At 37.4% G+C, this 14,835-nt stretch overlaps 1 protein-coding gene across 3 annotated transcripts in view; it reads left to right on the top strand.

Moving 5' to 3' along the window:
- Positions 1-14,835, top strand: part of Ank3 (ankyrin 3) — a 321,771-nt gene that overhangs the window by 226,145 nt on the left and 80,791 nt on the right. For 2 of the 3 annotated variants that reach the window (XM_076834220.1, XM_076834219.1), the window contains exons 1-2: positions 70-77; positions 2,997-3,099. In XM_076834220.1, the coding sequence (XP_076690335.1) occupies positions 3,061-3,099 (39 nt within the window). In that variant the 5' untranslated portion in view covers positions 70-77; positions 2,997-3,060. Of the gene's footprint in view, positions 1-69; positions 78-2,996; positions 3,100-14,835 lie in introns of those variants that run through there. The other variant, XM_076834218.1, reaches the window with a different exon arrangement.

The raw sequence follows: 14,835 nt of genomic DNA, 5'->3' as shown, positions 1-14,835 counted from the left end.
CCCCTGTCTGATTTTTTGCATTCTATTTCTCCTGTTTTTTTTTTCTAAATATACTTTTAAAATAGTCCCAAGATAAGGTAAGATGACATGGCGCTTTTATGGTGTTTCTCTGCCCTCCCCGGCTCATTTTCTCATTTTTATTTTCTTCAATGTTGTGCTGTGTTGTGCTGTGATGTGCTTCGATGTGCCCCCCTTTTTTTTTCTGCTCAGCTTTAGACAATCAGTTTTGTGACTCTGAGAAAATTAGCAAGAAAGTAAGCGCATACAAAAAAATAAGTGACCCACCGAATACTTAAGGAATTTTTCTCCCTTAACAAATTTTGTGTAGTGCATGAAGTAACTGAAAAAGTTGCTCTAAATTTAAAGAAAAAGTCTTGATTTGAAAAGCTGTTTGTTTGCTGGTTGCTGTTTTATTTGAGTTGTGCTAGATATACTAGTATAATTTTAGAATTCCAAGGCATGTTTTTCTAACACTTCCCATATTTAACACTTAGGGAATACTGATGGCTACAAATAATATTGTCGACCTTAGTTTAAAACTAATGCTTTCCAGACCCCTAAGAAATAATCAATAATTTTAATACCCCAAATTACTTCATTGTATTAAGGATTCAGAGTGAAGCTTCATGGATTTAATGGGTTCCATCTGTCTAATGTAAGTTGGTTGGGAATGATCAGGAATCGGAACTTTAGATGTCCTGTTGAATGGAGACTACTTTTTAGGACTTACTGTTCCCAGTTCTGTGCTCTGTTCTGCAGTTGCCACTCATATAATAAACTAAATGGAGGAAAGAATATTGAAAAACTATCAACAAATCTTAAGATATATTTAAAAATTGGAATTAAAATGAATTTGTGATCTCTTTTAAAACTTTTAGTATTTGTACACATTGTATAATAAAACTGTTTCAGGTGCCACCATTGTTAATATATCATGCAGTGGAAACTATAATTTGAAGAAGAGTGTCCAATGCAGAGAGCACAGCTCCTAATGCTTCTAAATCATATCAGTGAGCAAGATGGAACATTACCATGAGTACATAAAAGGTACACTAATAATGCAGCCACTAGTCTCATGTGGCTGTTTAAATTCAGATTAGTTAAAAAACCATGTTCAGTCATACTAGCCACTCTTATGTGCTCAATAGCCACATGTGACCAATGGCCAATGCCACTAGACCACACAGATTTAGCACATCTCCAGCATAACACAAAATTCAATTGGACATTGTTGAGTTAGGAATAATTCCTACTTTTACGAAGCTTCTTCCGTATTTGAAAGAAGATAAGAGACCGGAGACAGGAGTAACAGAAAGAAAGAGTTGCAGCTGAAACAAAGGAAAGGAAGAGCTATGGGTGACATGACGTGACTGGGCACAGAGGGCCTGGCCGTACAAGTGGTTAGAGTCATGTGGTATACTAGACAACTGCTTCTCTGAGGGATAATGCTTATTCAGTGCGTATTTGCTGAATACACTAAATAATGACTGTGGAACAATGATATTTTTGAATAGGGGATCAGTCTGAGATTCTCATCACCACCAAGGCTCTAATCCTAGAATGTACCTAGCCGTTTGTGTAGGCTCGTAGAACAATGCCTATAATATCTCAGAGGCCTCTGTTTCAGGGAATCTTTAGAATAGTAGGCAGTGAGGAAAAGAAATCATTTCATGCAAAGCGAGAAATCATTCCTTATTTACCTCTTATTTGCTCTTTCCCCTGTCATACACAAGGCAAGGACAGAGCCAATGTTTGGCTAATTCAACTGGTAAAGATACAATAAACAATATTTAGATTGTCAGTTTATTAATTATACAAGGAGTGAAAAGAAGAAATTTTCCCATAGTTTTGTCTCTACATGGATAAAGACACGAAAACCAAGGGGGCTAGATGTCTAGTTTGGGGATACCCCATTGCTAAAGAGACAGTTCTAGACTTCAGCTAAGCAGTTTTGTATTCTGCAATGCTGTTGTTCTAAGAAGGACAAGACAGGAAGCCTCAGGCCTCATTAGAAAGGTGAGGTAATGAAAAACTGTCTTATTATAGCCTGCCAGGTAAGACAGGGAGGTAAGTGGGAGATGACCTCAGTTCCTCTTAAACCCCCATCCTCCCTGTTCCTAAAGGATCACAAGGCATTAATCCAAGACCCAGATTAATTGTAATCTCAATCTTGGCATGATTTATGTGGATATATGCAAAGTCACCAACATGACAAGACAGCTGTGGTCCTCCAGTGCCTTACCTTACAGATCAGTGTGGTGAGTGGTACTTCAGGGCATTAGAGGGAGCTGCACTCTGGAAAGTTCAGAGATTACGTGGAGGGCTTGAGAAAGATTTGAAAGGAGAGCAATAAAAGGAATGAGGAAAAAAAGAGTCAAGCCAAGGGGGAAAAAAAGTATTTGCAGGAAGGATAGACTAATCATGCAGGGAAATTAAGTGTTTCTTCCAGGCCAGAAAGATGATAAAGATGTCAGACAGGTATATTAATAACACTCTTCCTTCTTGATGTTTTCCATGAGTAGCAACTTCAAACCAGAGCTCTCCCATATATGGTTCCCAAAGACTTATAAATAGATGCATTCACAGCAGACATAATTCTAGTCAATAGCACAAGGTAAGCAGACATGAACCAGAAAGACAGGAAACTCTAAAATGCAGTCTAATCCTAAAAAAAACAATTGTCAATTACCCACAGGTTCTTCTAAGTGTTCTGTTGGTTCAGCTGCATGGTGAAACATCTAAAGTTTTCATGCATTTCATCTTCTCACAAAGTTAATACCAATTGGCCTAATTTTAAACAAAACCTGATCATAAGTTTGTGTATGGTAAAGACATTGACTCAAACATAGTTTTATTTTTGATGATGTCCTTTCAAGGAAAGCATTTGTCGATATTTTTAGCCATCTTGCTTGTTCCTAAAGTTGCATGCATTAATTTTCTTTTATTCATCTCATCATCATCTACCACTGTTGAATGGTTAACTGTAAATACAACAGCCTCCGCTCCTTCAGTTCGGATAGGTCTTACACCTTGAACAGAAGCTCCTATGCACGGGACAGCATGATGATTGAAGAACTTCTTGTGCCATCCAAAGAGCAGGTATGCAGTCTTCTTAAAATATTCTTTGTTTTTTAAACTTACATTTGTATGACTGAATCAAGCCAATTTCTCTAACCAAAACCATATTTTTCTGTATGTTTGACTTTGTATTTGTAAACCTTCTGGTATTAGCCAGTTGAAGAAGAGAATCAGTTGTACAATCAGAAATAATATACCTCTTTTCTGCAGGTGAGTCCCTCAGATTCTACTGAGGGGAACTCAAAGACCAAAATGTATAGATACCTTTCTCATCTCTAAGGCAAATCTATCTTAAATTTTTTGAGAGACAGTTGATAATAATTGTTAGCCAGAGTTGCTAAAATTATTCACATGAAGGTTTTATTTTGTTGTACAAACTATGTATATATGTTAGGACTGTTTTTAATAAGTACTTAAATATTAGATTTGTCATGTTTTTTAACATGTTTCAAACTTGCCTGTGATGGACCTTCTCAAGATAGATGTTTTGCTTTCTCCCAGAATCTCTGCTGGGATTCATTGGGTGTTTATGCAATTTCTTCTTTCCATAATTATGGTTAAATACATACTAGGTTGATATAAGAAGTTCCAGCAACAGTTTTATTGCATTGGAACTCAGGATGATTCTAAAATAATTTCTAGATATCCACAAGACCTGGTTTTAAATGTGCACACTCATCTGATGATGAGTGAAACTATTTGGATCATGAAAATAATTTTAAGATGGTTTATAATATTTCAGCAATGTAAATAATTGGTGAAATCATGTGAGACTTATTTATTCACTGCACAACCAAGGTCAATAGAAGCTGATGAGCAAGTGATAGTCATTTATGCCCAAGGTAGAAGTTAAGCAATGAGTAGCTTTGACTTTTAGAACTCCTGTACATGTCTGGAGATGCTGATGCCAGACACACAGGTGTGCATTGTATTTCACAGGGACCTACAATGAATATTACTTTGTACTCTCTAGAACATCTTATCAAGGAGACCTTAAAGAGGTGAATACAGTGGCTACTCAGTAATTGGTCAGACAAAAAACAAAAACTTTTGTAAAACGATTATAGGTGCAATAATATATCTTGGGTTTAAGTGGGTGTCTCAAATAATGAAGCTAAGCTCTTGGATACAAGGCATTGCCAGTTATTAGCAGAGATTCTCTGAAAAACTTTCATCTTGGTTGGTTATTCTAGTCTGATAACCTGCTCTGTTCATAATCCCAACTGAAATGAGATGTTAGTAGATATGTGATGACACAATTGTTATAATACTTATTATTTTCTCCACGCTCTAAGAAAGAAAAGCTTTCAATGCTTATAAAATTACAGGTGGAAGAAAACTCCTTGGGTGTCAGTGACAGTTTGCTCTCATCTAAAATCTGTACTGGAGCATCCTGATCAAATGTAATTATGGTTGATATTCCTGCATGTAGGGCCTGAAGTTGGGACCATCACATCCACCATTACCATGACCTCACCGTTATCATCTCTGCCACCACCAGCATCACCACTGCTTTCACCATAGTTATCCTCCTCCAACTTCTGAACATCAACATTAGGATAAAATATAAATATCTGTCACAAGGCTAGAAATGGGCTTCTGAGGATTCTCACACCATTGCCCATGAGTTTTTATTAAGATGCGCTTACTCAGGTAGAACGGAGGGACAGCATTTACTCAGAACTAAAGATTTGTGGAAAATACAAGACAAGGAGAACTTCTGAGGCAATACTGATGTTCTTTGACTCAGTTTTTTGCGGCTTCAATTATAGAAACATCTGAGTGGACATCATAAATGCTTCTGTAGACCAGACAGTAGAGGAAAGCACAGGACTTTGTTCATAGCTATACAAACAGGAAGTTGTTTTCTTGGCCACAACATGCCCCTCCATGGATTGATCGGCCTCCTTTGTGGACCTTTCATGTTTAGTGAGCATGTGACATTTTTTCAGGACAACGCAAATTCATGACAAATTGATAAGAGATTTGGGGAAAAGAAAAAAAAAGAAGATACAGTCCTAAACACATTTTAGGGCCACCTGGGAATGTTTGAAAGTGTAATGGATACACACACATCAATCTATATCACCAATGGAAATTGTTAACTTACCTTTACCAACTTATATAATACTATATCAATTTATATACTGAAGTTTTCAGGAATGATGAAATTATTAAGTCAGCTGTTTATTTTAAATGGCTCGTTGAGAGAGAAAGAAAGCGCATGCACACATTACAAATATAGCGAGATGTTAATTGTTGAATAGTTGAATCTAGGTGTAGGGGTGTTGGATATTGTTTTCTTCCCTTATTTTTTTTCCCCTTCTCTGTTTGTGGCAGTGGGGATTGAATCCAGGGGCATTCTATCACTGAGCTACATTAGTACCCATTTTTAATTTTTGTGACAGGATCTGGCTAAGTTACCTGGGCTTGAGATCCTCCTGTCTCATTCGCCTGAGTTCCTGGGATTACAGCCATGTGCTTCTGTGCCCAGCAATTCTTTACAGGTTTTTTTTTTTTTTTTTCCAGGTTTTTGTACAAACACCTTAAAAATAAGAACTCGAGGAAAAACAAATTCTGAAAGACGTGTTAACTTTAGTTGCTAGTGTCTTGCTTATGTGGAGGATGGGGAAAAGGCTAATTTTTAGAAAGGCTGTAAGAAAGGAGAATCTTGTTATACTGTGCAGAACCAATAAGAAGCATTTACTTTAGAAGTGCCTTGAAACACTTTCAATTAGAACTAAATGACAAAAAAATTATTAATCTACATCTTTCATGCCTGTAACTGAATTTATACATTTCAAACTATTGTTTCTTCAGAGTAGTAATTTTGTTGAAAAGCAAGAAAGAAGTCTTAAATATTTGCAATTCTTAAAGCAATGATACATGACTGTCAGATTGAAAACTACCCAATCATTGCCTAGTTGCTTTGACAAGTAAAGGTGGAAAATGAATTAAAAAAATAACTCTCTATGTGCTTTTCTTTTTTCCACAAGAAGATACTTGCCTCTTCATTATTTTGTTGACTTACCATTTTACACATTAACTATAGTTAAAGTACAGTTGAAACCCAGGATGATTAGTGTAGGACTGTCACTGTTCTTAAGATCCTGTGTTGGGTAAAGGGAGAAGGTAAATATATTTCCATTCCCTGTGGGGCCTTTCATAACTAGTCTGTAAAACACTTCATTCATCACTGGATATGCAAGAGTAGAGTCTTTTTATTTTTTTTTAATTGTGATATTGGATTATCCACGAACTCTCTACTCTTTTACCTTTCCTTTGCCTGTTAATCCAGAGTCACCTGGAGATAGGTTTCGAGATGTGCCTTTGTTGGAACCACTAGCTGCAGCAACTCTGACTGGAAGCTTTATGTACAGTGCTCCCTCTGTATCCTCTGTACACCAACCAACAGTAATTCAAAAATATTCAGAGAAAAATGCATTTGTACTGAATGTGTATATTCATATAATATTCATATATTCATATAATATGTTCATATATATATTCATATAATATGCTGGAGGAGGTGCACAGGTCATGTCAAATCCTCTCTCTACCAGTTTATATACAAGACTTCCATGTCTACAGAATTGGGTATTTGTAGAGGGGTGGGTCTTAGAGCTCCTTCCCAGCAATACCAAGAAATGTCTATATTGGTTATTCAGCACCTAATGTATTTGTTTTATGAGCTCAGCTATTTGTGTGTCAGGTTGTTTTAGGGCAATCTATGTGCTTGGAAACATTTCTTTCCAAATAGGAATTAATAAAGAAAACGGATAAGTCTAAACTGAAGCCTTGTTGTCTAGGATGACTGTGGTATATTGGTGCTTTCATTTCTTCTGACATAGTTATTGAAAGCAACTGTCTGGGTGGCTTATGTAATCACTGTGTATAGTCCAGATTACCCAGGCCTCATTACAAAAATGGAGTGTGTTGATGAGATGCCTTAAGTGTCGGGAGATGTAATGGCAAGGATGCTTAGACAGTGGTGAAAACAGCACATTTTGAGCTCTTCCTATGGACCAGGAGCTATCCTGTTTTACCAGTATTAACTTGTTTATATTTCACAACAACCCTATGAGATGATTCTTTGTTCCGTTAAAGAGAGGAAGAAATAGAAGTCAGAGAACGTATATAATTCACATCAGGGAACACAGCTTGCAAGTAGCAGAGTCCTTGACCATGTGGTTCCAGATTGCCTCCTTTTTGAACATTGTATGGTTTTTATTACTCAGGGTGAGAAAAAGCCAGTAAAGAGCCCAAGGATTTACTGTCTGTCCTCCAAGGTCTTACATTTGCTAGTTTTCTTAATATGGATGCAAGTACCACTATCTTGGTCCATTTTTTAGCATGAAGGATTATATTTAGACACATGAGTTCTTCACTATGCTTATTTCTAATTCTAATAAATTATTATTTAATGTGCTTCTCAAAGAACTGACAGACTATAATGAAATCAACAACAGATTATGAAAAGTACAAAGAGCTTAGAATCATGGCATGTAAGGCATAGTGAGAAGAGTAGAAATATTTGACCTTGGTGGAGAAAGTGTGATAATAGTTCACAAATATTTACCAGGTCAATCAATTAATTTTAATTTGTTTGAATGACCTAGAAGTAGTTGTAAGACCAAAGGATGTATACTGTAGACATAAACATTCAATTCAGTAGGATTTCTGATAGTTACTCACAGCTAGGAGAAAAGCAGAAGACACTTCTGAGTGTGAGTCCCCTTTCCTACATACTCCTGACTGGCTTTTTGCATACACTCCTTTTTTTGGCAGTAGCAGTTAGGATCTGATGGTCTAATCACTAATCATCCCCAGCTGGTGCTCAGTCAGTGTAATTTAAAAGGGGTAGAAATTTTTCCTCTCTTCCATGGATGCGGCCTAAACCTGACCATTCAGGGAACCCCTTTCTCTGGAGTACAGTGATTGCTTTAGAGTAGAAAGTAAAGTTAAGTTTCCAATCTAGTGAAAAACTCAAATTTGAGACTTTTGAGAAAGAAGCATTAGGGAAGCTGAAGCTATAAGGATGACATAAGCTCAAAGCTACTGGGAGAGCTATGGCTAGGTTCAGCCATGCCTTAAGTTAGCACCACCCAGACTTTCTTGCCAGCAATTTCAGTCTTCCCCCAACCACCAGTTTAAGTCCAGTTTTTGTCCTGCCTGGTACGCTAGCTGTTGGTGGTGGTCAAATTCAGCATGAACAACCCCTCATCAATGGCAAAATAGAAATTCTTCTAGCATCTTAAGTGGTATACAACCTTAAGGTTCTATTGTATATTTTCTCTCTAGAATAAATCTAATTAACAAAATAAAAGGAATGAGCTATAATTTAAGAGAATAGCTATAAACTTTGATATTTCCAAGCCAAAAAAATTTTTTTTAAGAAGGATTCTCTTGCCAATTAATCATTATAAATTAAAGGCCTTCTATTTTCCTGCAGTTCTGTTGATTTACCGGCAGCACATCTATAAAGATAAATATGGCTTCTGCTTGGCTCTGCTGCCTCCCTCTGAAGAGACTGCTTTCCTTTCACAGACTTCTCTTTTCCCACTTGGTTTCTACGGAAGGGACAAGTGGCAGACCTTCAAATAGTAACCGATTTAGAAAGTTTAACTCACTGCACAGTTGTGTTTGCTGTTTGAATGTTGACTGTGGGGATGATTCCCTGTTAGTGATCTAGGAGACCTCACAATAGCCACCATATACATGCGGGCAGCTGCCACATCTTTCACCCCGTAACTCTTTTCATTTATCTCACAGCCTGGGATTCTGGTTCCTTTAAATGAGACTTGGTCTTTTTTGAAGCTAAGGATGATTTCATATAAATAAGTCACATAATGTGCTAGGCACTACTTGATATATTACCAAGTAGTTTGCAAATTGGTGGCTTCTTCAGTTTGCGGAAACTACATAATTGCTTTTTCAAGAACCTAGGCATTTTCAGCTATTTCAGTAATAGAAAAGGAGGAGAATATCTAATCCAAAAGTCTGACTGTGCTCCTAGTCAGGTTTTCCTCTGCTTCTCACCCTATTGCACTCCTCTACCCCTAGCAGCACATTCATTTTCCTATTTCTTTACTTAGGCTAATTCAAGGGGAGCTGAGAAATGTACATGGTGGCATAAGGTAGCCATCCTCAGATTAAAGATTTGCTAGAGATAGTCCCTAGGAAGATAAGTACCTTTGACTAGTGACATTTAATATGCTGCTTTCTCTCTTCCAAGTGCTTTGCCAGCATTACTCAGGTGATCCATTCAACACCTCGGAAGATTGGTCAGCAAGATTACAAGATTTTTTTTTTTTTTTTTAAGATAGGTTAGTGTTTTGAATTACTTAAGGTAGTATAATATATGTAGATGCTTTGAGCTGGAGGTTGACATACTCAGCTTCTGTACTGACCTTGATTCACCTTCTTTTGTTGAAGTTCATAGCTCAATTATACAGAAATGAATTAGATTTAGAAATCCCAAAGAACCAAACATCACTTTGATGTTCACTATAATTTATGTGGTCATCTTAAAATAAGTCCTAAAGGCAATGATTGATTTTAGGAAAATAAATACTTTGAGGGGGAGGAAGACCAGTTTTCCTCATTAGAGTAAGCCTTTAATTTTTATTTTGTTGCTTGAATCGCGTTTTATTTCATAGACTCCATTCCTTACAAGAATGTTTCAAAGGAGTTGCGCTGGATGTCTAAACCTGCCTGCTATCTTTTTGGATAGCAGTTTGCCATTTCAGTCAATATGCATGATAGATCACAATATTCGTAGTATTTAGTGCAGTGCCTTCCACAGCATCTTACTAAATGGGCCATCTCCTTTCATGCTTCCTGCCACCATGTTAGGATTGCCCCTTTACAAAGAGGAAGAATGGAACCAAGAGAAGTATCTAATTGTTCAGTGTCGCACAGCTATTAGCAGGGAGAGCTGAGAATAGAACTTCAGTCTCCCAGATGCTTCAGCCAGATCTCCTGCTAATTATTAGGCAAGAGAGCCACTCTATTATGCAGAGTGTGACAGATCTTAGTAAAGCGTACCAGCTGAAGGAAGAGTCCTTCTTCAGACAACTGTTTCACACACCAACAGCATTGCCATTACTATTTTTAATTCCAGAGAGTTGCTCTGACTGTCCCTCTGGTCTGAAAAGGTATACTAGCCTAAACATGTACATAAAGGGATACAGTGTTTACTAATGTAAGAAATAAATCATCTTGCTGGACTATTTAGCTTAGTGGGACAGGGCTTGTCTAGTGTGCACAAGGCCCTGGGTTTGATCCCTAGCACCACATCCCCCCCCCCGCCCCCCGCAAAAGGCAATTATTAAAATGTAGGAGTATTAGATTATTATTATCTGTTTGTGTTTGCATAGTAATGTAGAATTTCAAATCATGTTCACATTACTTGAATTACTGCATTATCATAGTGAATAGGTGCAGTTAATATTATCTACTCATTACCCTAGTGCAAAAATGGAGGTTTTTAACTTGCTATTCGCTGGGCTAAGAGGTCCCACAGCCTGAGTCAAATCTACCATCTCTTTTTCTTTATGTAGGGAAACTGACATCCACAGGGTGGAGTTATCCTTGACAAGCCTTTGCTTTCTGGGGCTTCCAGACTGGCTATGTCATCTAGCTGTCACTCAGCTCAGTCGGGTTTATGGTTTTCCAGATTAGTTGCACCAAGGCTTGCATGTGACCTGTTGTTGTGAGGTTATTGGATTCTGTTAGCATCAGCCTGTCAAGGCCACTGGTTGATTTGCAGGACCACCTTTGGCTGGCTCCCATAGGTGGCAGAGTTGAAGACAAGGAGATTGCAGATTCAGTCCTGAACTATAACTGGTGTCATCCCACAATGAGGGTTGACAGCAGCCTGGAGAGCTTCCTAATATTGGAGCTAATTAGATTTTCTTTTTCTTTTTTTCTTTTTTCCTTTAAAAACACTTTCCTGCTCCTGCCTCATTCTTCTGAGCCTAGACATTTATTTCCAGACCTGGGCATTTGGGTGTGCCCTTGTTTCTAAGGCCAGCGTGTACTTGCTCTCCTCTTTCCTCTGATGAATAGGGCTAGTGAGAAACTATTTTTGGAAAGTATTAAGCTCTTGGAGACAGTGATATCATCATTAGTCAGGCTTTGGACTCTATTGAATAATGTGTATTTTGGTTTTAATAGTATCCTTAACATCACTTCCAAGATGGAAAATGATGTGCATATTCATATTACTTTTGACATGGACATATTAGTAAATCAATGTGACCTTTTCTTCAAGATAGTATGCTAGATATTGACTCTGTGTTGCCAAGTTTTGAAGTCTCTTTGAATCTCAAATTTCCTCTTTTGTAAGATGAGCATAATATTTCACCCAGGTCTAATAGAACTTAAAGAACAAATGAATGGTAAAGACCTAGCCCAGTCCTTGTCACTGAGTTGATGCCAGTAAGTTGTGGTAGTACTCTTCAAGAAGGAATTTAAACATTTTTTGAATCAATGTAAGTAAGACCTTGGTTTTTATAAGATGCCTTCCTATAACTGAATGCATCCTGTAAGTTTGCTGTCATCATCCTGTGTACATAACTGTAAAGGCCCAGTGTTGGGTTGGAAGCGGTTTTGCTTTGCTGTTTCCCCCACAAATTATCATAACAAAGAAGCTAGTGTAAAGGTAAGTCCCTTGAAAAGTATAAAAGGCATTACATAAATAAAGCAATCTTATTAGAATTTCATACCAACACTGGCAGTAGTATCAGACTTTTGATGTACATATTCATGAAATGTGCATATCAACCAATCCCCAATTGAGAAAGAGGAAACCGAGACTAGGAAAGGTAGAGCAATATCCTAAGGATCACAAAATCGGCAAGTAATGTTTGGGGCGTCTCTGAAGGCACCGTCAATAAGTAAAGATAAATATAGATCAAGGGCAACGTGTGTCCTTTATATTCATGATGAAAGCCAGCTTGAAAGTCATATAGCTTCTGAACCAAGTGGACCTGCTAACTCCTCAGCTAGGTGGACTCCCTACCCAGTGACCAGCAGAGCCAGTCCAGAGCAGGTATTTTTCTCACAGAGGTGGGCTTTGGGGGGTGGAATAGGCTGCCTATTCCCTGGGACCATACCGAGGCCCATGAGAATGGAAGCTGGATGAGAGTGAGCTTTCCTAGCTACCTTTCCCAGTTTAACACTCAGATAAATTACAACATATTTCCAGGTCTATAGTGCATATGAAGGGGTAAGGGAGAGACCCACAGTTATATCTCTGAGTTGCCTTTCCACAGTAGAAAACTCAGGAGTCTTTCTCCATTAATAGGTGGCAAAGGCAACTCCAAAATCCAGGCCTTTGGTTCATCTTAAAGCCAAGCTCTTCCATTAAATGTTAGGAACACCCCTCTTTTCTGAAGGAAACTTAAGAGCCAGGTCTAGTTCATGTGTAACCATCATCGTAGGCAGTGTCTTCTTTATCATTTTAAATGTCTGTTTGTTCAATAATGAAATAGAGCTGAAGCTTTTCTTTGGTTTACTGTGTCATGCACAGTAACATGTCAGGACATCTTCAAATTGTCAAAATGATACTTCAAATTTCACCTTTAAGTGAACTCTAGTCTGTAGAAGTAGGTACTCGACATATAGATGGAAAAGACCTACCAATTCAACATCTATTTATAAAAGCATAGATTCAGTTGTATTGCCATATTTTATGTTTAGATGGATGCACTGTAGGAGGAACATGTTTTAGTAACTTGTGTGTAACTTATTCAGGATTAATTAGGGCTACCCATAGGCCTGAGAAAGCTCTATAAAGAAGAAAGGAAGAAGAAAAAAAAGGAAGCAAAACTCAGAAAAGAAATTTACTGTGACACCTAAAAATGTATTTAAATGTTACTGTTAGGATACATAAGTGAGACATTTAGTTCCTTGTTTTGTCTCAAGTATGGCATCTGTTCACTTATGTGTGACAAAGCTTCAGTGAGTCGCAAAGAGTTCCAAGAGTAAAGGAGTTAAGGAAAGTCTAAGTGAGAGAGAATCCTGGTGTGCTGGCACACTGCAGCCTTGATAAATATTACATGATGGTGGCGATAACTTTTGTGATATAATTCATTTTTTAAATAATTAATGTCACCAGTGCATGTTTCTAAGAGTGCCAAAGATAAATAATTTACTGTAAGTACCAAAGAGGGGTGATATTATTTATTTATCAGACTTAAAATGGTCCTTTGTGGAAAATAACTTCAGGGCCTTAAATGTAAGAACCGTAGTTTGTCCCCACCACGGCTACCACCAAAAAAATTAAAACTTTGTATTCAGTGTTTTGTCTCCTTCTGAAGGATAGTTGGTTCTGAAAGATAGGGGTCTCCAAAAATCATTATAAAGAATTGGTAAATAAGGCCAGGATAGAACTAACAGCTTACCTTTAACTTGTAGAATATGGAACTATTGGTCATGGTTCAGTGATCTTCTGGGGTTAGGGTATCAGGTCTACGGACTCTTATTAGACTCAATTGCACACCCACACACCCTGGAAGTATCTTCTCTTGTTAATGGAGAAAGATGTTCCTTGTTGACTTTTGCATTTTCCTAGGACCTAGATAGTGACTTGCATATGAGTGTTCTACAAGTTATTTTTTCAATTTGATTTCAAGGCTTTTTAAAAAAAAAATCTGTGTAATTCACAGTAGGTTCTTAAATTTAGGTTTAATATTATCAAAGTTATGCAGGTAAATAAGATCTCATCATTCCGTGGGACATACTTGTTATGAAAAAACTACTCCAATATACAACTATAGTCTCCAATTTTTCTTCTCCAGAGACATTCATCTTTTGGGCCTCCGTGTCTCTGAATTATCATGTTATAGTACTTCCTGTTGAACTTTTGAGGAGTTATTGACTTTCCAAATAGAAGATGAAGCTCTTTTTTTTTTTCCCAATCTCTCTACCACTGTGCACACTTTCTATCTTCCCATTTCCCAAAATAGTTGCATTTTTATTTTGGTTCTATCTGTACTTAGTGCTTATGTTATGCATATGTAAATGTTCTTCACATATGTGACATATATCATGACTGCTTTTATTTCCAATGATGTTTTATTTTCCCTAGAATTGGAGCACAATCTGTAAGCCTTCCCCCAGTGCAAATCTTTTCTCAATATATTCATATCCATAGGTATTCTATTAATCTCTACTTAACTCATTTTAGAGCTGTCTCACTTGACAAGCCCCTTGAAAGCCCATTGCACATCTTTTTTGGGTCTTCATCACTATGAAAATTCCCTTTATTTCTTCTGACGCTGGTTTCCATGTTGCTGATGTTGTCCTTCATTTTGGAGTACATCTTCCAATATTTCGATTAGAGAGAGAGAAATTTAGAAGAATTCATACATCTAAAAGTATTTTACTATTTGCATACGTGGTTTGACTACTTGGGAGAATTCTTCTTACAAAGAACTGTAACATGGAATTCCACTGTCTTTACCGTCAGTTTTTTCTGTTAAAAGATTGATGGAAATCTACCATCTGTGATCATTTTTGTCTCCAGGTTCTGAGATGTCATGCTCATCCTGTGCCATCCTGAGGTCTATATGCATCTTTAGCACTGGTTACTCAGTGGCTCCTTTCACTCTGGGAACTCAGGTCTTTAGTTTTGGGAAAGTTTCTTGAATTTTTTCCTTGATGAATTCTATTTCACTATTTTCTTTCTAGAACTTTTTTTTTTGGGGGGGGCTGGGTGGAGGGGCTGTTGACCTTTTGATTTTTCACTTG

The sequence above is a fragment of the Callospermophilus lateralis genome, chromosome 15, assembly GCF_048772815.1.
Source record: "Callospermophilus lateralis isolate mCalLat2 chromosome 15, mCalLat2.hap1, whole genome shotgun sequence".
NCBI lineage: Eukaryota > Metazoa > Chordata > Mammalia > Rodentia > Sciuridae > Callospermophilus > Callospermophilus lateralis.
Note: the sequence above shows the minus strand (reverse complement) of the source record. Positions and strands in the feature narration are given on the sequence as shown.